Source organism: Apus apus, chromosome 1, assembly GCF_020740795.1.
Source record: "Apus apus isolate bApuApu2 chromosome 1, bApuApu2.pri.cur, whole genome shotgun sequence".
Classification (NCBI taxonomy): Eukaryota; Metazoa; Chordata; class Aves; order Apodiformes; family Apodidae; genus Apus; species Apus apus.
Genome location: NC_067282.1, coordinates 184,935,190 through 184,961,220, shown reverse-complemented (window position 1 = coordinate 184,961,220; position 26,031 = coordinate 184,935,190). Strand labels below are relative to the sequence as shown.

Genomic DNA, 26,031 nt, shown 5'->3' with positions numbered 1-26,031 from the left:
GGTGTGGCTGAATTCACTCTGAGTCCCAGACTTGGTCAGTTGTTTGTTAGTAATGGGTTTAGGCGTAGGAATTTCTGTGTAGTGCTTTAACACATAATTATGGGTCTGGTGGGATTTGAAGTAGCAGCAATTTGAGGTTGATTTACACTATTATAACAATTCACAAAATTAGATTATATGATTTTCTAGCAACACCTAATTAGTCAATAATCAACAATTTGTTATAGTCAAACGCAGTGGTTCAATTAACGATTTAGCAAAGTTTCTAAACCAAGTGGCTTACATACACACACACAGAGACAGAGATGTAGGGGTTAACCTACATCAAGGTGTTAATAAATTTTGGTACCAAATGGTCTTTGAACTGCACAAAAAGAAGTTGCAGTGAAATACTCCTTCAGTTGATCTTCTCTCACCTCAAAATGAAAAGTAGTGGACTACTTGCTCTTTTCCATTGGATAGACCAACTTCTTTCCTCTGAAGGTTGAGTGGAAAGGTCTAAGGCTTTGCTGGAAATCATGATACTCTTCTGCAAATGGAGCTGATGAAGTGATTAATGTCAGGAGAAAATTCCTGAAACAGAACCTGGTGGTTTTAGGGCATAAGGTAGTGCAGGAACTTGTGCTCAGACTACCGCTTTCAAGCGGAAACACTGAGAGGAAGAAATGGATACAAGAGTACCTGGAAGCTTCTTGGTCTCTGGGCATGCTTTAGTGTGTCAGTGCATGGCAAAAGCCCTCCCTTTTCTCCTGGCTGCGAAGGGAACATGAGAAAGTAAAGGGGAGAGCAACAAGTGAAGTCATTCTGCTTCTCTGAGCTGGATGCCAGACTGTCACCATTTCATCAGACTGCATCCTAAGCCTCAGGATGCTTTGCATTTTATTAAAGCTCCAGGTGCTAGAACTGAGAAGTGAGCCCTTACAACTTTAGAGAACACCTAGAAAAAAAATCAAGAACATTGCAAGGTTTGGGGCCTATAGGGTAAATACTGCAACCCTCTGTTTCATACGTTTCACTTTCTTTTTTTCCCCCTTAGTTGCAGGAGTAGTTGGTCAAACTATCCACCATAACAGCATCTCTACCTTCTGGGACACTAATGATTGAATACACTATTTGGGTAAAACTGTGGTGGACATGGGCGGTGTCTCTGCGTTTTAAGCTCTCTTTTAACCTGCTGACAGTGAGGAGCTGTGGCCACGTTTGTCCCAGGACAGATGGTGGAGGAGGTGGGTGCTGGGCTGCTGGGGAGCAGCGGCAGTCTAGCCTGCAGGTGCGCATCACCTGTCTGGCATTCGGGGACTCTAGTGGACAGAGGAGAAGGAGATCCTTGCTTTCACCACAGCCATGGCAGAGGACTGGAGGAAATTCCTGCTGGATTTGGAGGTGCTTCCTGCCACAGGTGGACTTTCTTCTCTCATGTCACGGGCTACGTTCACCAACATGTTGGCCTACAAAGACTGTACAAAGGAGTGAGTCTGAGGTGCACTGAGAAACAAGGATGGGGCACCTGACGTGCTCCACAGATTCACTGGCTTGGTGGGTATATGACTGGACAAAAATCATTCTCTGTTGAGAATGAATTGTCTGTCAGGGAAGAAGATGAGAAACGCAACATGCCCCAATTCTGAAGGGTAGTTAGTGCAGCAAGCTCCTTGTACTGATCCCAATGATGAACGTGTTTGACTTGAGTCGTACAAAATCTGCTTTAAAAATTCATGTTCTCCTTTTCCTCCTGCCCCTGGTAGCTCTGTGTGCTGTTTGAAAAATGACTCGCCTCTCTCTGAGCCCGCTTTATATTCAAACAGCTAAACTGCTGCTTTTAACTAATGTGTTGTTGAAAGATTGCCCTGGCCTTGTTAGCTCTTTCAGGCAAATGCCTTTTCTGCCTTGCCTTGCACATACATTTATGTGTCCCATCAAGGAGCACAAGCAAAAGCTTTTTGAGATAATTTTGGTCAAAATGGCTTCAACATGAAAGTCAGGCCAGGAAACAAATGCCCAGGTGTGCAGAGTGACCCATCCTGGGTGAGCCCGAACACGGCGCAGCTGCCTCTTCACTCTGGGTGCACAGCAAAGCCTGCCAGCTGAACAAAAGGTGTGCTGATGCAGTAGGGCTGGTGGCATAGGAGAGGCTGGGCATTTTGGCTGTTTTGGGTATATTGTTCTTACTTGTAAAGTGATGTTTAGGAAGCTTTTATATTCTAAACAATGAGAGCTGGAGGTGGAAAGATTGTCATGCGAGTATGGCTGAGAGCTAGTGTTAAAAAGAAAAAATGGTGCTTTCTTATTCTCCAGAACAGTTAGTAGTGGACAGGGTTTATGTTGTTCACAAATATTCACAGATTTTGCTGTCTTTCCTGCAATAACACTAAATCTACATTTGCTCCTGGAAAATATTCTAGACGTGTGGCATGGAGGTTAATTTTAACTAAGCTCTTTCATGATATAGCTGTTCTTTTTCTCATTTATGTCTTGAATAAGTGTTGATAAATGTTCACATTTGCAGTAAAAGTCAGAGGCAAAGAGGGTTGTATCTTGGTTTTGCAGTGGCTGTATCTGATCAGGGACTATTAGTATTGATCATCACAATCAATTCAAAGCAGAGAGCAAAACTCAGGGATGGTAAAGCCTTGGATAAAACTGTCCTGATTTACTATTATGGGGAAAACTTTATGGTTAGCTGCTTGGATTAAAAATCCCTGAGGGTTTTCCACAGGAAAGTTTTATTAAAGGCATGCCATGTTAAATATAGTTATACAACACTCCCTGTTCACATATATAGTTACATATATATTTATGTATCTGTGAAATCAAATTTCTTTGCCTGTGTTAGATGACATTTTAGGTTACTTAAAGAAGGGAAAAATCTTTAAAATACCATATAATTCTTAGTATTAATTATATTGCTTTTCTCTAACATATTTAATTCAGCTCAACCAATGCCTTCTCTTCCTGAAAAATCCCCAAAGCCAAAACCAGAAGGACTAGTCAGCCTCACCAGGACAATTCATTTCTGTCATCATGTCAGTGTGGAAACATTTTATCTGATCATAACCACTTTTTCACCATGGAAATATGTAGCCTAGATATAGAAAACTAGTTGGGAGCTGTGAGCTGAGGTGAGTCTGCCCTTGCTGTCTGGATACCTGTGTCTTGGTGCACTCAGTTGGCCTGTGGGACAGGATCCGTGTGGGAGAGTGAGCACAGGGTCCTCAGCCACCACATTCTGCAGCCTGGCAGTGCTCAGGCTTGCCTGAGCTGATGAGTTTCGCCAGGGCAGTGCAGGCCAGAGCCAGCATCAGCCCAGTGTGCCTGAGGCCTGTAAATGGGACTGGGAGAGGGGGACAGTGCAGCCCTGGGCTCTCTCCCTGAGGTGGCACTGTGTGTCCTGTGGGGCTTTGCTCATGGCTGGGGCACAGGCAGGACCCATGCTTGTAAGGATCTCTTTACACACCACTGTGCACTTAGTGAGGTAGGTAGAGCAAGCCATACCACAAGAAGTAGAGATGTGACTCCTATGGTCTAGGCAAGGGTGCCAGTCAGGTTAAATATCAGCTTAGTGAGGAGAACAGGGCAGCTATGGCCCTGGAGACCACAGTGGGGCTGCAGACGTGGCCAGAGACAAGCTGCCTTGTCCTCATATGGCAACAAGTTCTGCACCACAGGCAACCATGCCCAGCTGGCCATCCCCTGGGAGTACACACATCACCTACACATGTATGTTCATCTCTATGAGGGCAATTTAGGCAATTGTAGGTGGCGCCAAAGTTAATTCTCAAACTTGTTACAGGCTGGCAGTTATATTCTGCCACGTTTATAAGTCAGACCACATGCTGTGAAACACTACAAACCTGAAATCACATATGCTCTTCATAGATACTGTATGTCCATAGTTTGCAGACAGCAACTTGGGCAAACTTCTTTACAACAAATGGCTGTATATATTTAAGTGCAGGAAGGAGTTATTCTGTGAACATTAGACATTGAACATGGGTTCAGGTGGATTTTTCATGTACCAACTTTGTGTTTGATTTTTTTTTTCTCTACAAAGCCATGGAAAATTGTCATCTTGGAGACAGCAATTTAGCTGGATTAGTTTTCATTTTTCTGTTTGTGGTGTACTGCCAGCAGGTTAGAATTGGGAGCCAAGGATCTGTAATCTAAAGTTTTATTCCCAGATGTGCCATTAACTTGTTCTCTAACCTTAGGTGAATGAGTTTTTGTTTTTTGGTGCTTGTTTATGTTTTGTTTTGTTTTTTATTGTATCAATAGCCCTCAAAGGGCTTAATTAAGGTTTGTAAAACAATTCAAAAGATGTCCTGGTTTGAGCCAGGATGAAGCAAATTTTCTTTTTCTGATCTTTTTTTTTCCTTCAGTGAGCTTTCCTCTAAGTAGTAATGGCTTCAAGCTGCAACAGGGTAGGTTTAGACTGGACATTACGAAAACTTTTTTCACAGAAAGAGGGGTTAGACACAGGAATAGGCTGCCCAGGGAGGTGGTTGAGTCACCATTCCTGGATGTGTTTAAGGGTCATTTGGATATGGTGTTGGTGGATATGGTTTAGGGGAGAACTTTGTAGAGTAGGGATGATGGTTGGACTTGGTGATCCCAAGGGTCTTTTCCAATCTGAATGATTCTATGATCCTAAGTTTTCCAGCTAGTGGACTGATAACGCTGAAATGTTTATGTTACTCCTGAGACATCAAGGATACTTTGCTCTTTAGCCTCAGATGCTAAAGGAGCTTAAGAGTCATATCTGCAACCCTCCTGCAGGGAGGAGTGGACTAGACAGACAGCAAAATTGAACAAAGTATTCCATCACGGAAATCAAGCCTCTTCCTGCCTTTTCTTCCCTTCACTTCCATCCATAGCCAGCATCCAGGGAGGACTTGGTGTATCCATCATCATCGATCCCCAAGCTCATGCATTCCTCACCCTCACAACTCTCCCCTCAGCTCCTGTCTGCTCTGCTGCTCTCTCCAGCAGCCCCGGGACATTTCAGAACTGCTCACAGCTCAGGAGATACCCTGGGAGTTGCTGGGGGGAGCTGATAGGGGTTTTGCACATTCCTGCACATAGTTGTATATAATTGTACATATTTTTTTTTATCATTAGTATTTTATTAAAACTGTCTAGTTTAGTTTTCAATTCAGAAAGTCTCTCCTTATTCTCTCTCCCTTCCCTACCTGGGGGTGGGGAGGAGAGGATCAAGGGCATTATTATTGCTGGTTTAATTGCTGATCCTGAGTCAAACTGTGACACAAGATTTTTTGGATGGAGACAGGGATGATTCCACTTTGTAATCATAATGTCTAATGGCCAGGCCCAGGACATGTCAGCCCTCCATTTGCAGATCAGGCACTAGGACAATGGTATCAGCCTGAAGTGTCATCCACTAAGTTCCCTTCTTTCCCTAACTTAGGTACCTGTGTCAGCCTCCAGTTTCCTCTCTGTGCTGATCATGTTAAAGCACTAATTGTATTGATTTTGGAACAAATCACCTGGAGATCGCAGGAGAGATCCAGAGTTCATTTAAATTACTAGGGACCTCCCATATGCTTTGGTGGATCCAGTGTGAGCAGCACAGTAATAGCCAGATCAATGCTCCAGCCATGGGAATACATAAGACCATGTTGAAAAGATAGGGGAATGCAGATGGACCTGATCTGATCCATTCATCAGCTTCTTGATTGCTTAGCAATTTGGATCCATTTATTTTCTCATTATAGGCATGGGTGAGATGGCTGACAGGTAGAATCAAGCCAGATCATTCTTGAATGTCATGATGTCCACATTCCCACACACCAGAATTTGGCTTCTTCCCTGTAATGAACAACAAATGGAGGTGAAAAAAATTGTGAAATCTTTTAAGTGAACCTTAGAAAAAAAATAGCCTGGTTTACCACCAAATCAAATAGGTATTTAGTCTAATGAATAGTGTCTAAAACTGCATTGTATCACATTCTTGGGTCTTAGATCCAAGCAAAACACTCAGGAATTCTAATGAGAATAGAATTCAACCCCATTTGCAAAAATAAAATACACAGGCTGGTAAAGCTAAAATTTCCTTAGTAAAGGATTTTCCTTTAGTAAAAAAAAAAATAAAATCCTCATTAAAACAAACAAAAACAAACAAAAAGAATCAGGAAGAAGTGCTACTGAGAATTTAAAGTATCTGGATTTGTTAACAAGAACTGCATATGTAATTTTTTGGTGCAAATAGAGAGCCTGTAACAGAGTCAGCTATACACTGCTAAATAACAGATCTGTCTACATCAGCCTCTGTGAAGAAACTAGTAAACAGAGGAGAGTCACTGTGACTTTTGGGAAAAGATTACAAAATTCAGCCCCTGTGGAGTATATTGTGTCTGTGAACATGACTTACCTTTGTGGTGCAGCCTTTCATCCATTAAGCTAAAAAGGTCTCACTAAGGAAAAAGGGGGCAGGAAATTTATATTTCCTTTAAATTTAACATATGTCTATTCAACATTTCTGTAGAAGCACCACAATGGTCAGAGCTATAAATGTGCAGATACTTCACAGATGATCCATTTATGCACCACAGACTTTTTAATGCAGCTATCAACTTACAGACCAGTGTTTCTCAGAGCTGATGGTAACTGCAAAGAGTTGGAGTGAACTGGGTTATGTTTCTAACATACTGTTTAGAGTAGGTTTTCTTTGTATCTCCAGAGTTTAGAGCTAATTTTGACCTTTGGGATTTCCTTAATTCTCTTAGTGTTCTGATTTTCTATACTCTGAACTAGCAACAAGTTACGTTTAATTTAGGTACTTCTAACAATTAGCCCTGTAAGCCACTCCTGCTCTAGACCTGTACCCAGGAGGGCACCATGGGGGGTGCCTGGACATGGCAGTGACTCTTGGTACATTGGACATAAACGGCTGGACCATGCTTGACCAAGGTCTGCTTATTGTGCCACATGCATGGCCAGCCTTACAGATGCAGTTTTGCTATTTCAGTGCTGAAGCAGATTTGGGTGAGCAGTGCTGCCTTTACCAGGCCCTGGTACAGTTTGTGTCAGGCTCAGATCCTTGGCAGTGGAAAGAGGATAGAGATCTTGGAGGCACATTCCCAGTTGGCCATCTAATGACTGTCCCACCTGAGAGTTTGCCTGCCTTTTGGCTTCCTGCATGTCAGCAAGGCAGAAAATGGTGTGTCACAGTGTCCCATCTGGGCAGAGCAGGCCTGGGGGTTACTCCTGAAGTAGCCATCACTCGGAGCAGCTCCTTCTGGTCCTGAAGGCTAGACACCCAGTAGCCATCTCCTCACTCAAAGCTTGGCAAGCCTCAGTTATCTGATCCTTACCCTGGCCCTGTGGCTCAGGTCTTGCAGTGAACTCATCTGTCCTCAGGTTTGTCACTTGTTGGAGAGAGGTTCAAACTAGCATCCTTTCCCAGCAGATGGTCAACAGAAAGTTTTTGGCTGTGGACATGCCATTTACTCATCAGTAATGGAGCAAATCTGCTGAGGCTCTGAAATAACCCATCAGAGAGCAGTTTGAATTAAATAGGAGATAACCAAAGCCCAGCCTTGAATTTGTTAAGCTCAACCAGTTCCTCAGATAACCACATCAGCCATTAGAACAAAAAAAACCTCACAAACCTTAGCAGGCTCAGCAAGCAGGGTGGTGGGCACAGCTGGCACACGGATGCAAGGGGACTGGCAGCCCAGCTGGCCATCTCCCAGCCTACCCTGAGCAGCACATTGGTGCAGACCCACAGAGAGAAATTGCTTAAACCTTTAATAATTCAGCACTCCTTGGATGTGTGAGTTTGAACTACTGCAGAATGTGTGTCCTGCCACATTACTTCAACCTTGAAATGAGGTACAAATGGATGTGATTCAGACTCTAAATATTTAAAGCCAGAATCTAATCTTAGATACATAGTGTATGCTGTCATCTCAAGAACCCTGTAAAGAGAGACAGTGATGGACAGCACAGATTGAAATTAAATTCAAGCTCTGTATTAAAAAACTTGCCCTGCTAATTCACATGAATGATAAACAACAAAGAAACTTAAGTCTGTGAGTTGCAGCAGTGCTGAAGTGGTCTTTGTCATCATTGTCTTGTTCAGAAAAGAATAGTCCAAAACCACCTCACAGGGAGAGGATGTCATCTCCCCTTTCCCCTCTCTTCTCTCAGAGATGCGGCTGGACTATTAACATTTTCCAGTTAAATGGCAAACAAAGCATTCCTAATCTTCCTTTCACTGGAAATAAATATAAAATCACAACCATAACCTAAATCAAAAGCTATAATAGCACTTGGGCAGTTACAGGCTCTTACTACAGATGGCCAGGTCGAAGCAATCAGCATATGAATCTTCACACACAGCAAGCAAAAACATAAGTTGACACAGCTCTCTGTTGAATAGTATTGTGAGAAGAGTAAGTGCACCAGGGTATGACCCTGTTAAATATCAAACCTGTAGCTCTAAAATAGCACAAAACTCAGATGGATGATCTCATCTTGAGCAGTAATGTGCCAGAATACAAATAGAGGATTGCAAGTGCTTCAAGTGCACAAGAAAAGCAAAATAAGACTATGTTAAAATGAGAGGTGAAATATATATTGATGGCTGAGCAGAACAAAGGATGCTAGATCTGCTGCTGCTGGAGCTGCTGGTGATCTTTTTGTTGCCTTAGCTGAACTTTAAGGCCTCATTACAGGACTTCTGGATATCATAACCATACAGCAGCTTTATAAGACAAAATTTAGTCCACTAAAAGCAGCAATGCGGCTGAATAGCCACATCAAGGAAATGAGATTTGGGTATTTAGGCTCATCTAAAGGCTAAATTATGTTAACAAGAAGTGTGTTTCTAGTTTGGGGCTAGTGTGGTGCAGCCACCAGCCTAGGGCAGAGGCTGCTGCTGACTTTAGGCAGAGCTTAGATCAAATCATAAGGGCCACGTGTACGGCAGATATGAAGAGCCTTGTACGCAACCAGTGTGTTTTTATTAACAAAACAAACACAACTTAGTTGAGACAGATGGTTCTTGTCTGCTCTAGCATAAAAAAATTCCACCTCTATCATTTTCCAGTGAGCTGTGCCTGGGAGAGCCCAAGTGGCCTTGGTTTGCTTTGGGGATGAAGTGCATGACTAATCCAGACAGCGATTGTTTCCTTCCTTGGGCTTTCAGAGGAATGTGGTGTTGCAGTCCAGCAAGGGCCACTGAAACACAAGGTGAAAACCCACACGAAGAAGGATCACATGAAGTAGGACAAGGAAACCAGCCAGACCCACAATAATAAAATTCCAAAGAACATCCTGCAGGCAGTTTTGTATTTGTGAGCATTGCCATGGATCCAGATGCAGCTGCAGGAAACATGGGTTTTGGTTTGTTTTATATCCCATGGATTGGTGTCTAGCTCTGCAAGTAGCAAGTATGATCTCTTACTGCATAGGAGCATAGCCACAGGAGAGAAAAGATTAAAGGTATCAAAGGAATAATTTTTTCATTTCACTCCTTTCTTAGTACAGTAGATTAAAAGAAAAAAAAAGAGTTTTGTTCAACATTCAATTTTTGAGGAGAATTAAATAAGGCTAAAACATTGTTCAGAATTAGAGTACTGAATAAAGGATTTCAAAAACACAGTGTGTGGTTCATGGTGGGATTTTTATTTCCTTTTAAGATGAACCATATACAGCTGTACAAGAGCTATTGTCCTCTGTCCTACTGAAGAAATAGTTTTTTTTCTGAAGTGTTCAATCTGTTAAGACACATAGGTGCTTTAAAAGCTTAAAAAAGAAGGAAAGCATTCAAACTCTCTTCTAGTTCAAATGGCAATTATTTGAAAAGCGGCATGGAAACAGGAATACATGGGTAAATTATATAGCTTTTGATTGCCTGGCTATGAATGATACAGGATTTTGTCCTCTTTGGGAATGACACGCAGCAGCAAGCAGCACTAGCAAGACAAAAGTCAGCCCTGAAGGACTCGTACAATGGCAGTGATCTTATGTAGTATGGATGGTTATTACAAGTCTGCACAGAAGCCACTTTCTGCCTCTAATGGATGGAGTAATGCTCCTTGCTGCTGAGCCATAAGGGGACACAATTTGAAGAAAACAAAACCCTTAAGAACTTCCTGATAACTGGGTCTAGAAAGTCTCTTTTCCTTCTCTTCTGCAGGGATTGTCAAACACCAAGACTTCCACCATCATTTTTGGGCCCCATCAAGACAAAGACTAACAAAAGAGGAAGGCCAAAAGACCAACTCTAGTTTGCAATTCCACCTTTCAAATTAATGATTTATTAGCAAAAAAAAAAAGGGGAGGGGGGGGGGGTGTTATTAAAGTAAAAAAGACAGAAACACAGAGTTGGTAAGCACGGAATCTGAGAAAAACAGAACTACCAATACTATTAGGTTGTGTGCTGCTGTCATTCATTCTCCAGGAAATCCCATGCTCCAGGCAGATCTGGCAAAGCCGACCTCTAAGAAAAGAGAAACTTAAGTAGCAGGGAGCCCAAAAAGCTTCAGGAGTTGAGTCTGCCTGCCTTGAGCTGGGAATGAGGGATGAAAGCAAGTCACAAGGACCATGGTGATGAAGTTTCCAGTATAACAACTCTAGTGACTCAAAGTACTAGATTTCAGCTTATCTGAGTGTAAAGCAGAATAGTGCAGGGCTTGAGCCAGCAGTTGGTAGAATTGCTGCCAGATGTCTTCCTTTAAACTTCTGATGCTGACTGTCTCATTGCTCTGACAGGTTATCTCTAGACAGAAGAAAAAAAAACCCAAACAACTTCCCCCTTAAGTATCTGGGTTTATTATTAAGAACTGCATAAGTAATTTTTTTTGTGCATATAGATAGCTTTGTCTAAGAGAAGACAACAGACTTGGAAAAAATCTAAAGAGAAGGCAAACTTTGCTCAAGATCATATGCTTTGGAGAGGAAGTCCTCAGGGAACTGTTACACCATATGATTAGGTGCAAATGGGAAACCTGACTAGAACCTTAATTTTTGAGGGTAAATTGAGGTGTTGCAGCTGTGGGAAGCACGTGAGAGAGGGTTTCTGGATCACATTCAGAGATTTTTCAGGCCATGCAGGTACACACTACCAAGGCATACTAGGGTTGAAAATGAGCAAGGCTTGAGAACATGTAACAGTAAAGGACTGACCACAAATTTTCATCAGTGCTGCTAAGTCTGGGATAGCTGAAAATCCAGCTTAGAGCCATTTCAGGTCTTTATGCATCTGGCTAAAAAGTCTTCCATTTTATGTAAGTTTGGGAATTGGTGAATTTATTAATTCAAGTTTGAGTTTCTGAAATCCCTGTATGATTTTGTTTATAGTGATGGCTCTTCTGGTCTTCAAAAAGTTGCTGGAAAAGCCAGTGTTGGTGCGTGTACACACAGCTCAGACTGAGCAGGCTGAGAAACTCGTGTCCAACTCAGCAGCCTGTAGAAGAGGGAGGGTCAAGTATGGCTGCAACAGCATAATAATAGAAACCATCTTGAGGAAGAACTATGCCTTGCAAGCTAGCTAATGTCTCCTCCACCCATAACCACTTGCTGATAAAGCTACAGCATATAGAGAGCAGCATGAAGATCCTGTAAGGTGTTAGAGGGAAACCTGGCACTTAGGAATAGAGAGTAAATTCCTGGCCAGAAACAAAAAACCAATCCTGTTCAGTTGGGCAAGTTACTCCATGTTAGGCAAGCAGGGGCAAAGACCTTCTCCCATCATCTGAAATCTCTACTTGCTTGTCAGCTTGTGGGGAAACAAGGAGCAAACCCTTCAGACAGGTTGAAATCAGCTATAGGATTTGGGCTTGCGGGTGGTGGTTGACAGCCTGCACCCACTGCTCAACTATGGTGGGGAGGTGCCCAAGCAAGGGTGTTTTGTTCACAGATGCCACTATGGAGTAGAGTGGCTCCTATTATGCATAGAGAAGGTTCTTGTGCTCAAATAAGTGCCCCTTAGAGGGGCTGAAGGGGGGGGGGGGGGGGGGGGGGCGGGAGGGGGGGGGCAGGGAGGGGAAGGAGGGAGACCCTCAGTGAATTTTTTTTCTTTTACCTTGCAGATGAAGCAGATGGCAGGAGCAGCAGAAACCAAAGGAGGAGCATGAAGCCTTTAAGAAGCGGACTGCTAAAATGTAGGGAAAACTGAAGCCAAGAACTAGGCCTGGATAAAACAGAGTACCAGAGTGGAAAAACAAGTACTGGAGGAGCTCAGCCAAAAAGGGGAAAGAGTAAAATAAATGAGCTCAGTTCTTCAATTCAAATTCCGACTCTGTGTTTTCAGGAGAGGAGACTTAGAGAAACTGAAGAACAGGCATTGAATCTCCTTCATAGCTGCAGCTGCTCACAGTTATCTGCCTCCATGTTCCCTGGCAGACAGCACTGCAGCACCAAAAGCCTGCTTGTTTCCCAGGATGTAAAAAAAAAAAGTCACCAATGGATCCATCATGAACTTGCACATGCCAGTAGACACACACATTGTCTTAACAGGTAAGTAGGATCCTGCTATGGCATTGCAACAGCCCCCAGCAGCTTATGATGGCCTGCAGCTGCTCTGCTGATAGTGGGGGCATGTAATGTTCCCTCTGAAAGCCTACTTGCTCAAGCAGGGCTTTCTGATGTCTCTGGAGAGATGCTGCTGAGCCTGTATTTTAATTGGCTTTTAGGTCCCTAGACGGATTTTTATCAGGAAAGCAGACCTCACCATGGGATGTTGCACTACCTCCTCTCTTCTCAAGAGTACTCTCATTTTTCAGAGCAAATGCCCATAAAATGGGCATGATGTCAGGCATACCATCTGCAGGATGTGCTGTGCTCCTCCATTACCAACCGCAGACTGATGGACACTGCTGCTCTATCACCCCTGGAGGAAGCATTATCAACCCCTTTCAAAACCCACTCCCCACTTTCAGTAAAGATCCTGTGACACTTGGTGGAAAAAACACAACATTGTATTTGATTTACAATTAACAGGATTTACAAATAATGACAAAGAAACAGATTAGCCATGAAATTAGAATGCCTCTGTTGACGAAGTAGTAGCTGGCAAAGCACCTTTATGTAGAAGTCATATATCTCAGTCCTAAACAATGTAAAATAACTTATAGCCCAGGCAGGTTCAGGAATGATTATACACAAATGCAAGGAGTACAAATCAAAACAAACCTGCCCCAACCTACTGGGCAGGAAACCTGTTCTGGTGAGGTTTTTTGACTTTCAGAAACTGAAGTGAAGGCCCCCTGACAAATGCTAGGAAATTTTCAAAAAGGAGGAAAAGTATCTGAACAAACAGTAAAAGTCACTGTATGACAACCCACCAGGCAGGGAGAGCAGACACTGTGCTAGCTTGCTGAGAGTCAGCAGAGTCTGGGCGCTTGGCAGGACAATGAAGAAAGGAGTACAGATGGCAGTGCTTCATTCAAATGCTACTTTACTGCCAAAAACTTGAGAGACAAAGAGGAATAAAGTTCTCTGATGTGCAATATAGCAATTTAAGAAGACGTACCTAACTTTCTTATTTGTATGGAGCTTACCTATATTTGTAAACACACACTTTCTGACAAGTTATTTCAATTTTCTATGCTATGGGTTACGGTGTGTATTCAATTGAATGCAGCATTCCAAGGCTCAAAACTGACTGAGTGGTTTTCAATAGACACGTATATAATTTTTCCAATATCATACTAGTATTTTACATCACAAATACAATAAAAACAAGTGATGGTAACTCTAGGACAGTTCCAAGATTCAAATAAAAAATCATCAGAACCATTCTAAAATAAGATATTATACATAATTAAATCATGTTAAACAGCACACTCTCGGCAAGCAGCTAATTACAAGCATTCTGCTGGTCATGTTTTCCACACAAAAGTCATTCAATAGCACATAAATATTTCTTTTTCTGATCAGCTTCTTTTTACAAAACCATTCATCAGATTCACAGAATTAGTACAAGTAAGGCACATTAGCATATATCATAAAACTCACAATAATAACAAAGAGTTGTAAAGTTTTAAGGACTAATTCCTTCTTTGCAGTTATTTCTGAACCAAATGAGACTCTATCAGTAGAACTCTCCTGCACTGACATTACTCTTGTTTCTGTTGCAGCCAGCTGTGGTGGGTGCAATACTGTGCATCACCATGGACATAAATAATTAAATTAGGAACCGTGTGTGGTAGCAAATCCCATTCTCAGATCTTGCAGAGAAATCAGACACGTTTTTCACAATGTTCGTTATGAGCACAGACTTAAGTTTTAAATCTATATGGAAGTCCATTTCCAGTTATCAAAATAAAAGGGGATATTGCATGTGTCTCTGAGTATGCTATTGTTTTCCTAGTAGAAATATTGCTTAATGTAGAAAGGATGCTATAGTATTGAATTTACTTGCATAATGAACCCTAAAATGCTGATGTCTCAGATTCTACTAAAATAAACAAACTATAGGTTTTCCTTCTTCCACCCCCCACCCTGCTCCCAACCAAAGAACTCTCCTTCCCACAGAGGATTCATTTACACACAACACAGCTTTTAATTAGAAGCATAATTTACAGTAAAAATTTTTTACATTACACCTCTGCTATCAAAAAAACCATGAAATCTTTCATTTAAAGTTGTAATTATACATTAAAAAATAGAACACTATTTCCTTAACAGGAAGAATGAATTTGAACATCTTCAGATCAGATTTCTTTATTGCGGCTTTTGAGTCAAAGGTCAGTCACTTTATTCTCTAACGCAGCTGCTATTTGCTGTAAACGGAAGGCAAGCTGCATTTTTTGTGCAGCTGGATCCTCTTCAAGTGCATTTATAATCTGGAAGAAATAAACACAGAATGTTTAGAATCATTTAGCTGAAAATACGATGTGGTTCCCAGGCCATGCACTTGATACTACTTTGGTTGTAAGAAGTCTTTTGCATTCATTCTGTACCAAAGATAAAGTCCATCTAGTAGGTCCTATGTTCTGTTTTTACACAAAGGCAATCGAAATTATTGTTTCTGTTACTTTATCTAAGTTGCTGTAATGTTTCCCATTATGCTGGGTTCCAAGCAAATTAATAGGTAGTACTTTATCTTGTGATATATTACTTTCCAAGATGGAGCAGGCAGGGGGAAAAATGACTTTACAGCTATTTAAGAAACAGTGCTTTTACTTACAGTGCACCCTTACAAAGCTTAAGGGTCATTTATGAGCAGTAATTAAGCCCCATCCCCATAAGCTTTGTTTATGAGAAGTTCCTGGGTGGTCCATGCACAGGCATAAGGTAGGGCAACACCAGGTCTCTTGTCTATAGGCAATAGGATGAAGAAAACCATCTGGCCACAGCACCAGGGAGCTGCCAGCAGCTTCCCTTTGGCTCTCACCAAGAACTGCCAAGCCTCTGACCCAGCACCATGATGCTCAGGAAGCAGAGCTCACCATAGGAGCCCCCAGCACCCTGCATGCAGCCTCTGCTGTATGGAACATATATAGGAAGGTATGACTCAAAAACACAGGGGATTTGAAAACAAGAGCTAGAAAACATCTGTTACGAGAAGGCTTTTCTTCAAATAGAAATTTTTTAGGGCATCTCAAGATCAAATTGCAAACATTTCAAAATATTTTCATTTTCCACAATCCTTTAGGGAAACTTTTCCACCAACTATTAGACTTCTCCATTAGAAGAATGTGTTACATGGCAAAACAGCTCCTTTTCCAGAACTGGCTTTATTAATAAAAGTCAGACACTGTAATCAAGCAAAAACGTTTAGCTCTGTTTAAATACTGAATAAACTTGAAAGTACAAAAACTGGAGAAACAGCATTTGCTCATCACTACCTGTGGTTCCCACTACTTCTTGCACATCATTAACAATGGAGATTAATGCAGTCAGTATCAATCTAGCCAATAATTTCACTTTGAAGGGCTGGTATAACATTTGAGTTTCAAACACTGGAGCAAATTTGTTTAGAAATAATTATTTTAATGAATTTGTTTTTAAAGCATGAAAACATTTTTACAAGACAGAGTTAATAAACACTTATTACAGTATTTAAATTGGGCCTAATTTAATTTGATATTGCTCCCTTAATTTAAACAATTACATCTAGCTGTAACACCTCGAATCTAGACTAAATAATTCATTATTATCTCTGCTGGTGAATACATCCTTCATATAAATGTGGACAATTAGAAGGTACCCACTTAGTCATTGTCAAGCCTTGCAGAGATGCAGAAGGTACAGCACATGCTGGGAACCACTGTGTCAGTAATAAAGACAAGGGCAGCTGCAAAATGTTCCAATTTATGCAAATTAAAACATTTTCATGGAAAATAAGCTTGATTAATTTTAGTGAATGGTTCTTGACAGATTATCCCCATAACTGAGTTAGCAGTCTTTGCACCTTGTTGTTATACAGTGATGTATGTGAAAGGAGGAGCTCCAGCTACACACTGGGGTTTGCTGGCCTGCCACTGGTGAAGTCCTACATATTGGTGACAACAAAAGAGGCTACACTTGTGCCTGCCAGCAAATGTGAAACCATGAGTGGAAGCAAGGGACATGGGAGTGTGGAATGGTTCATTTGTCATCCAGGCTCCCTGTTTCTGTAAGAGGTCAGGCCACAGATACATTCGGGAATGCATTGAAAGCCAGCTTGGCTAGTGCTGGGGATGAGAGGAGAGGAAACCAACACCATCAGACTGGCCTGCATTCCTCTGGCTGCTTCCCCTACAGACTCTGGTGCCAAGACCTCTCAGGGTGATTTGATTTTCTTTGCTTATATCTGTTTTGAAACTGCCACAGGCTGGCTGCTCCTGTATAAAGCAGCTGCAGTGAAGCTGAGGATGAGACTCACTGCCTTTAGTGCTAAATGTAAGTGAAAACATGAACTGTGCTGAGGTGCAAGACAAACTGAAGAGAGCTCACATGTGCTGCACTCCTTTTTGATTCAGCGTCTGTTCTTACTTGCTTTGATTCAATTCTGGAGGCATTTATTTCCATGGAAACCATTGAATAAAAGTTTCCTTCTCTCTTTTTGTTTTCAGATTAAGTTTGGGGAGCCATAGCCACAGCCCAGCTACACTGGGATATTCTTTGTCCCCATTTCCACAGGGCATGAAGAACCTAAGAAATGTTTTGGACTGAATCTGTGAGCCTCCTTTTTGAATCAGGCAATATTCAACAGTTACTCTACTTTGGTTTACCTTGGGCAGGCACTTCATTTGGCATGGCAAAACAGGGAAGGTAGCATGCATGGAAGTTTTGAGTGCAACTTAACTAATAAAAAAGGCACAGCCCCATTCCTACAAGCAAAACAAGTTTAATGGATTGTTCCTAGTAAAAAACCCACTGGTTTGAAACCTGATATAGCTCTGGTGACTGCTTTTTGCTCAGTGACATTCTTATGTCCTACTTCATAGGAATTAGGATGTGAGAACTGAAGAGAAATTATTTTAAAATCAATTTATTTTTCAGATCTCATTAAACTATCACTTCCAAAACCAGACAGCCCGTAATGAAATTATTCATTCACAAGAACACACCTTTGACCAATTGTAATTGTCAAGCAAGGTGTATAACTGCAACGTTAAGAGCTTTCTGTTCAGCACTGTTTACCTGATTATCCATGGAATTCCAGAAGTTGTTCCTTTAGACTGATGTTAGCCTTTTAAACTTTTTACCATTGATGTTATTAAAAAACAAAAACAAAAGCAAAAGCTTCAACTTACCTCATCATAGTATTTGTTAGTGTACTGGTAGAGTTGGTGTAGAGCCACAAGTGTGTTTAAGGAATCAGTATGTGCCTGTTAAGGCAAGTGAGCAACAAACATGTCACAGTATGATCACAGACAACTGGAAGTTATGCACATGCATGACTGTTGGATACAAACCACAAGATTTCCAAATGCAAGCTCTGCATCCTCTTTTGTTAAATGACAGTTAAAACTTTCACTTGGTGATCAAGACCAAGACTTTCCTGCTGGCATCTTTCCAGCCTGTCCACGACTTTAACAGTGGAGCTGAAAAATACTTTGAACTCTGACCATCAAACCACAGACTACAGCTCAAAAATCTGTTAAGAACGTGGGTGTGTAGGTGTGTATAACTAAAGCAGCTACTTGGTACAATCTACATGTTGTTGAGATATTAAGCATTGGTTCTGTGTCACTGTCATGGCTGTCCGGCATCTTTCTCCAGCTCTTTTTAACTCTTTGAAATTATGCACGCCTCACTAGGGCAAAGGTGTAACTTATCAAGATCACAAGCACATTTGGAAAAAGCCATCTAAATTATGAAGGTGGAAAGGGGAGAGAGAGATGGAGAGAAAAAGGACTTTAGATGAAGCAGGAAATAACCCTTTCATTACCCCTTCGTCCCTCATCCATGATATTTAACTTACTTAGTGAACGTGCTCTACCTGGCTGAACAGATGTTTTGCATTCAAATGTATAGGATTCATGTCTCCAGCCATGCCTTTGGTCTTTTAAATTAGTTAGGAAAATGAAGAACTGCAAAATATTGCTACTGGCATAAATGATTACCCAAGACATAAAGCAGGAGAGAAACATCCATCTTTCCTTGCTCAATAAAAGTCACTTCTAGAGCTGGTCAAAATTTGCCATGTTTGATCCCTCCTTCCATACTAATTTTTACCATAATTTATAACTTAAATAGAAAGGATCAACTTATTCTGCTCATGCTAAAATGTTCTTATGAATTTACTTCTAATCACAAAATGTTTTAATTTTATATACATCTCAATTTGTGTAATAAATAAAGTGAACTGGAAAACGAAATGTCACTGCAGATGAGTTTTGTAGTGAATGACTGAAACCAGAAATGCTCTCATGAGGATGTTGACCTGCAAAATGTTAAGTCCTGAGGGCACTGAAATAAACAAACCACAAAAAATTCTCTAAACATCCTCCTTACGCTAGAACTCTTCAACTAAATTAAGCAAATCAGCAAACCAGCCAGTAAGTGCACTGACTTTTTGCTTAGGCTAAAAAACATCTTTTAAGACTGGTGAGGGCTTCTCCTGGTTCTCCAAGTCGAATTGAGTGCTTCGAAGGCACAAGCCTGCTCTAACTAAGCTGAACTGCTGAGTGCAAAGGCTCTTTCAAGACTGAAGCAGGTTTTGTGGTGTCTTTGCTCCACTGGTCTCCAACCAGAGCCCCCATCTAGCAACCCCCCCCTGTTCTTCTCCATGAGAGGTAACCCCCAATAACCTATAATGCAAAACAGAAAAGGTGCCACTGAGCAACCACATGGTAAGCTTCTGACATGCAGTGTAATATATACCCTCATATCGGATATATTTAATGTACGTGCCTCTCCTTTCATTTCTGGGATCTAATTTTTGCTGTGGTAGCACTGAATTCAGTCATTACTTGCTATCAGTGTGAGCAATGTTAAAAATCCTTTATCTACTGTGGAGAGAAAACACTGTTCAAGAGTGCTATAATGTTTTCACAGTGGATGTGAAAAAATCTGAACGCTTTGCTCTGGCACCTACATCACTCAGATAGATTAGTGATTATAACCTTTCTTGGTTCCTTTCAATAATCAACGTTTCAAAGGGCTAAAAGGCATCACGACACTAAGCACTACGTTTCAGAGACATATGAGATAACTCATATGATGTTTGCACATACAAAAAAAACAAACCACTGAGAAAGAGAAGATAAACAGTGCTATACTTGGCTCCAATTTCAGGACAAGAAAGCAGAATTTATTCTTACCCTAGAAATCTCTGCTAGATGGGTATTCATGTCTTGGTCACTAACTGGCACCATCTGACGAATGCCTTTGTAGTAACTGCAACAAATGGAACCAAAATTTCAATTAGGTGAAATACACTTTGGTTTTCTGGTAATTCTCTATTTCAATATTGTAATTATTTTAAACATGCTTCCTAATAATGTAGGAGATGCTACACCACAACAGACCAACGACCCATTCAGTAATAATCCTGCCTCCCAGCAGTAGTTAGTACTTGATAACCTTTGCAGCAGAGGCAAATCCCACCTGATTGTACAGGGCTAAACCACAGGAAAGAAATCTATTTATAATTGTAGCTGATGGTTATTTTAAGGCTTCAAACTTTTGAAGTCATCAGCTAGCAAGAGTTTTGCTCTGTAGCAGACCTTCTAAAGTATTCACAGAATGGCCAATTAGTAAATGAGTAAAGTCAGAGATGGATTAGAAAAGAAAAAAGTGTTTGTGAAAACATTTTCAGGATTTGATCTCTACTGAGTTATGGAAATGCAGCATTGGTTGGACAGATCATATGGGTAACAAGAACCATCACAGAAAACAGCATTGTATTTTCTCCTGAATAAATCTATCCATCTGTCTGCACAGACAGGAGCATGCACTGGCTCGTAACAGTGCTCCATTTCATCCCTGTCAATGCCACCACCAAGGGAACGCTTTAACATTCAGGTGTAAAATTTTTAACATTTGACAGTTGACTACCTCAGCATTTGCTTTCCTCTTACATAGGCTTAAAGCCCTAACAACTCCAAATAAGCATGAAAAGAGTCTGTACTTACTCTTCCACCATTTTCTTATAGTTGGAAATTTCTTTTGCGTACAATAATTTATTACTTGGGGAATCCTGAAAAATTTATAATAGAAAAATTTGGTTGATTTATGAACATCTCTAAATAAATAAATAAAAAAAGTTAAGAACTTAAGATAAAGTGTTTATATTCACATGCACTTGATCTTTGCAGAAATGAACATTTGGATGATAATAATTATTAACAGTGGTGGGAGTACTTGGCCGTTTAACAGGATGATGTCTACACATGGTATTACTGTTGAGTTTTACAAATATAACAACGCAAGATGATACTAAATTATTGGTGGACATGAAATAATCCATTCTAAATGTGCCTTTTATAGAAGCAGTTTCTATTTCTTCCTTTTGATAAATATCAATTGACAGACTACACAGTAACACTGACATGTTCACCAACCTGTTAAGTGGCGAGATGCTAACTTCATTATAAAACTGAAAAGAAACTATCAAGGCTGTATCTCCTCAGAAAATGGGTATTGTCTATGAGGATGCCCTTTGTCTTGTCAGGCATGACCGTAGTCAGGATGTAGAATGCAAATCACTTACTCTGCTTAATTTGTGCTCTGTTCTTGTGCAAGCATCCATGAAAGTCTGTGCAATGACTGACAAGGAAGCATCGACTACTTCGTGAACATGAACATCAAAGATGAAATGGGGATTTTTCAATATGTTTACCCAGAATCTAAGAGGCAGGCTGCAAAGCAAGGAAAAAGACAGATAAACCTTTCAACAAAATAAGTGTTCTACAACAAACAAATCAGATGAAATTAACTACTAGTTTTGCATTTTGATCTCCTCACAACAGTAAAGCTTAATTTTCATTTCAACATTTATACAAGCTCTCTGTTGGCTGGTTTCCACATCTGAAACCAAGGCTTTACATCTCTCAGCAAAAAACCTCATATGAGAAGGATCTCAACTGCCCTAAAACCACAAGAGATGATGTCTGTGTGGTTAGAGAAATCACCCAAGTAGTATTTTGTTAGATTTTGTGCTTTGACAGGCAAATCCAGACCCATTTAGCTCTTGCTTTTCTCTTCTGAGGAAAGACTAAAAAGTAAAGTGGTAAATCTGCCAATGACAACCAGGGAGGCTGTTTTCATTTTTGTAGCTTCTACATTAACCGGGAACCCTTCTGATCATTTAAACATATCGCAATTAAAATGATTCTGAGAATTATAAAACAAATTTGCTTTGATTTGTGTTAAGGGTGTCAGTATGTACATGGGAATTACTTTCCCATTTCTTTGCAATACAAGTATTGCTTTGTTCATACTGTACCTGTTTGTTTTCCAGATGTGAATGGTATCTTCATCCTTGATGTCATGTTTTTCTGCTTGCTCATCAAGGAAGTCAAAGAAGTATTTCACAGCTGGCGGAACCACATGGTTTGAGTTGAGTACACTATGAAAGAAGTTATCTACAAACTGCTGAAGTGTCCCCTAAAAGCAAATTAAAAAAAAATCTTACATTTGTGTTACAGACTGAACTTGGTGCCATCCTAGAGTATTTTATTCCTACTGACACTAACAGCCCATAATCCAGTTGCAGTCACTGATGGCCTTCATCCTGAGAGCTAAGGACACCGAGTGAGAAAAACCAAGCAACTTCTTAGTGCAGCAACCTTGCAAACTGCCCACACAGTAAAGACCTTCTAGTGAACAATTTTATGTTCTAGCCCAAAAGGTTGTGACTTCACCATCTATTCTATGGCTTGCACAGAAAGGTGTGCTTTCTGCTTGACAGAAGGAGCAGAAACTGGTTGCTAAGTATACAATGCATTTACACGTCAAGGTCATTGTGTACATAAAATAATTGTTAGACATTTTTAATGGCTTTGCAGCTTCCCACCTCATGTTTCTCTGACTACAGAGCACCATGCAATTTTTAGAATGAGACTGAGAGAAAAAAGTACGAGTGAGCATTTGACTTTTTGTTGAAAGGCAAGCACTTGGGTCTCATCAGACACCCAGTCTGGCCCAGTTCCATCAGCCCCACTGAGTCCAAGGAGTGAAGTGTCCCAGGAGTGCTGCATGCTTGGTTGGATTCCTGAATCTGCTTGGACCCTAGAGATTGCAACGTCAGAGACTGTCCCCTTCTGGTTGACCCTACAGACATGTTTGAAGGGCTGCATCCTCTCACTGTCACACCAGCTGCCAGTGCTAGAGCAGGGCAGGGACTGAGAAGGCAAGGAGCCCTGAGCCACTCTGCTGTCAACAACAACACATTGACAGTCCTTGGGTTGTAGGGGTAGCTGTGGTCCCAGCCATCACACCTCCCAGCTCTGTATGAGTTAGCAAAGTTGGGACTGGTAATAATCTCTAAACTGGCTACTGGGAATAGAAAAGGAACAGTTGCATCTTGCTGGCTCTTCATCCCAGATCTGTGTCCTCTATACACAGACTTTTCTTCACATGGCTTTCATTTTCACAAGGAGCCTGGCTTTAGGGTCATTAAACACATCCTAAATTATTTCTGGAAGGAGGAATGTTTCACAAAATTATTTTGATTGTGATCCATTCTGCAGTATAAGCACTGAAAATACTCTAAAAGGACTACTATTATTTAAAAACATTTTATTTACTTTTCTAGATTATACCACAGCATGGGTCACAAACAAGACAAGGGAAATACAAGGCTCTGTAGCAGTTTATAAGGCATTTGGTTCACAAGAAAAGCCAACAAAATATTCCCTAAACAGATGGCACAGAGGAGAAATCTGTCTTTGTCTTGCAAGAAAAATCCTTATTTAAAGAACACATAAGCATGGTTTGCAGGTTTGATTTGGAGTTACACTTTATCTCTTTTCCAGTAATGTTCCTCAGGGCATATTAGTCACTTGAAGCCCTGAACATTAGCTTGTGTGTACATGTCACATATTTAAAATTGCAGCCAAATGCATGACTAATACTTGCACTTTTCTTAAGTTGCATCTCAAAATCTATAGATGTAGGGTGTAACCGTGGCACAGCTGAGCCCTACCTTCACAGAGAGAAGTCTGGTCAGGTAGATTTCTGTAATAGCTTTGGTCCTCTCTTTTTCTTTCACACTGCCCCGCTTTGATTTACCTTCATCTATTTCATCTACTGGCCGGACTAGATGCCAGACCTTATTTTCATCTTCCAGGAGTGCATGTCCTAGAAACAGTAATTGCAATAATTACAAAAAATGCCCTGCACCCAAATAATGAAAACCCAAACCCAAACAAATACTCGTATACCTAAGTACAGATGAGATCCTTCTTCTCTGTCCTTAACTTACCTTTTCTCTGGTGAAGAGGATCTAGATTGCTCTGTTCCTGTCCAATATATATAACTCAAGTGCTAAATGTTCAATACCACCTAAGCTGAAAAAGCAGCACTGAAGTAGAATTGTGGCTTGCTTTTGTCAAGTGCAAAGGGAGAGAAAGAAATCACACAAGAAATAAAGTCATGTAAGCACAGTGTGTGTATTTTTTTGAGGCCTGCACAGCAAAATACTCTACCCCTTTTTGTATTATTGGAGACTTGTTTAAGTTACAGAAATTCAGCTAGATCTGAACCAACCACAAAAGGGGCAATCGTAGCCTACTCCACATACAAGGCGAGACACTGTTGTAGCAGCTCTGGAGAACTTGGCAGTGTCACTTTAAGAATTTGATATGAACCTTTTTTCTAGGCATCATCATCACAATGTACATTTTTACCCTAACTGCTGAATTAAATGTATGGTACCTCAGTTCAGATCTGCCTTTATCAGCATTTGATGAGCACCACTTGACTTTGTAGCTGAAAGGAAGAAAAATACATCCTTTTGTTGAGAGGATGTGAGCTCCATCTGACAGATGTAATGACTTCAGAAAGCTCATAATCCATTATAATAAGATTTGAAAAAAATTAACAGTATTCATAGCTTAAGCCAGAGAAAGAAACACACACCAAGTCTGTTACCATATAGCAGAAACAGGAGTAGGCTCCTAGATGCTTATGACAGCTCATCTGGTTATGGTGCCTGGCTATGGTCTACCTATGACTTGGTCATGCATCTGGTCCCTAAGCTTAGTTCAATGATCATGCAGTGGAATAAAGGGAGTCTTGCATTTCAGCATCAACATGAATGTTCAGACACTCTATGCTTGAGAATCTTTTGTTGTGAACAGTTCTAAAAGAGACAACACACTTGTTTTAACTTGCAAGTAATATCTCTTGAAAAAAATATTCTGTGTCACAAACTCAGTTTCAAATCTCTTGATTTTGCTTGTTCTTCCTTTAATTTCTGAATGCTTGTATCTGTTTGGCATTGTCCCTAAAATCAGTGGCTCTTTTCCAGTGGAAGTTACTAAATCTGTGCATTTAGAATAATTGACATCTTTGTGAAAGTTATTTTGCCCATAAAAATTGTGATTCAGCCCTACTGCACAAATAATTCTACGTTATTGCTAAGTTTTATGCTTTAATGTATGTATCTAATGTAACTGAATCCCAGTTACAGCAAAAAAATACCACTTTCTAATTGGATTAATTTTGTCCTTCCAAATTTTTGGCCATATTAGTTTAAGTTCCTCAACAGCTACAATAAATTTACCAGCTTGCATGTATGTTCAATATTTTACATCATGGGGAAAATTGTATTTATATGTAATCTGGTCAAACCAAGACTTCTGCTTGAATCTACTTTATCCTCATGAAAAGCATTAGCTATGCTGTCTTCTGGGGCTTTCACCTCTTTTTAACCAGGCAGGGGAAAAAAATTTAAAATCTCACATTAAATCACATTGTCCTTTGAGAGTCCTTCATCTGACTTAGAAGTTCATGTGAATGAAGCAAGCAAGAAAGAAAAGCTATCACTTCATTTTGAAGCAGCTGTGATTTTGCAGTTGATACCATTCACAGCAATCATCTGCCAGTACAGTAAGAACTACTGGTGGGCCTGAAGTTTGGAATTTCTTTTGCAATGTCTGTTGTTTACTTTTGTAAATTAAGAGATCAAATCACGCAGTTAGAGCTGAAACTACTTTCCAGCCTTATGCCAGTCACTTGGTACACTTCTGCTTCCTCCTTTTTATTCAAAGGAATTTATCCTCTCTTTGCCCTCCTGATGGGAGAAGAGAAATAACCAGAAGGTGTTTCCACTGAGATTACTGGCCCTCGTTTGCAGCTTAATTTGGCCTGTGCTTGTTTAGCAACAACAGAATTGGCTCCTAGTGAAGCACCAGTTATTTAATGGGAAAGTAGGAATTCAGAGACTATAGCTCAACCCGATTAACTTTTGCAATACAAAGATCCCACTTCATGCCTAAAAATAGCAGGAAGAAAGAGGAAGGGAAATTGAGAACATGGGGAACAAAACTTGTTGGTAGTGCAGCTTCTAAGAGAAAACAACATTCCCATGAGATAGTATTTTCCCCAATGGAAAAGCAGGAGGTGAAGAAAAGATAGCGGAAATCACCTGATTTTTTATTGCAGTAGCCACATTATGGATCAAGC

The 26,031-nt window shown here is 40.6% G+C and overlaps 1 protein-coding gene across 3 annotated transcripts in view; it reads right to left on the bottom strand.

Annotated features, from left to right (window-relative positions):
* Nucleotides 1-12,923: 12,923 nt before the first annotated feature.
* The window catches only part of PLXNB2 (plexin B2), a 261,344-nt gene continuing 248,236 nt past the window's right edge, over nt 12,924-26,031 (bottom strand). For all 3 annotated transcript variants that reach the window (XM_051623011.1, XM_051623020.1, XM_051623030.1), the window contains 7 exons: nt 23,549-23,703; nt 21,848-22,008; nt 21,113-21,260; nt 20,535-20,599; nt 19,722-19,797; nt 17,709-17,783; nt 12,924-14,810 (listed from right to left, as the gene is read on the bottom strand). In XM_051623011.1, the coding sequence (XP_051478971.1) occupies nt 14,706-14,810; nt 17,709-17,783; nt 19,722-19,797; nt 20,535-20,599; nt 21,113-21,260; nt 21,848-22,008; nt 23,549-23,703 (785 nt within the window). In that variant the 3' untranslated portion in view covers nt 12,924-14,705. The remainder of the gene's footprint in view (nt 14,811-17,708; nt 17,784-19,721; nt 19,798-20,534; nt 20,600-21,112; nt 21,261-21,847; nt 22,009-23,548; nt 23,704-26,031) is intronic.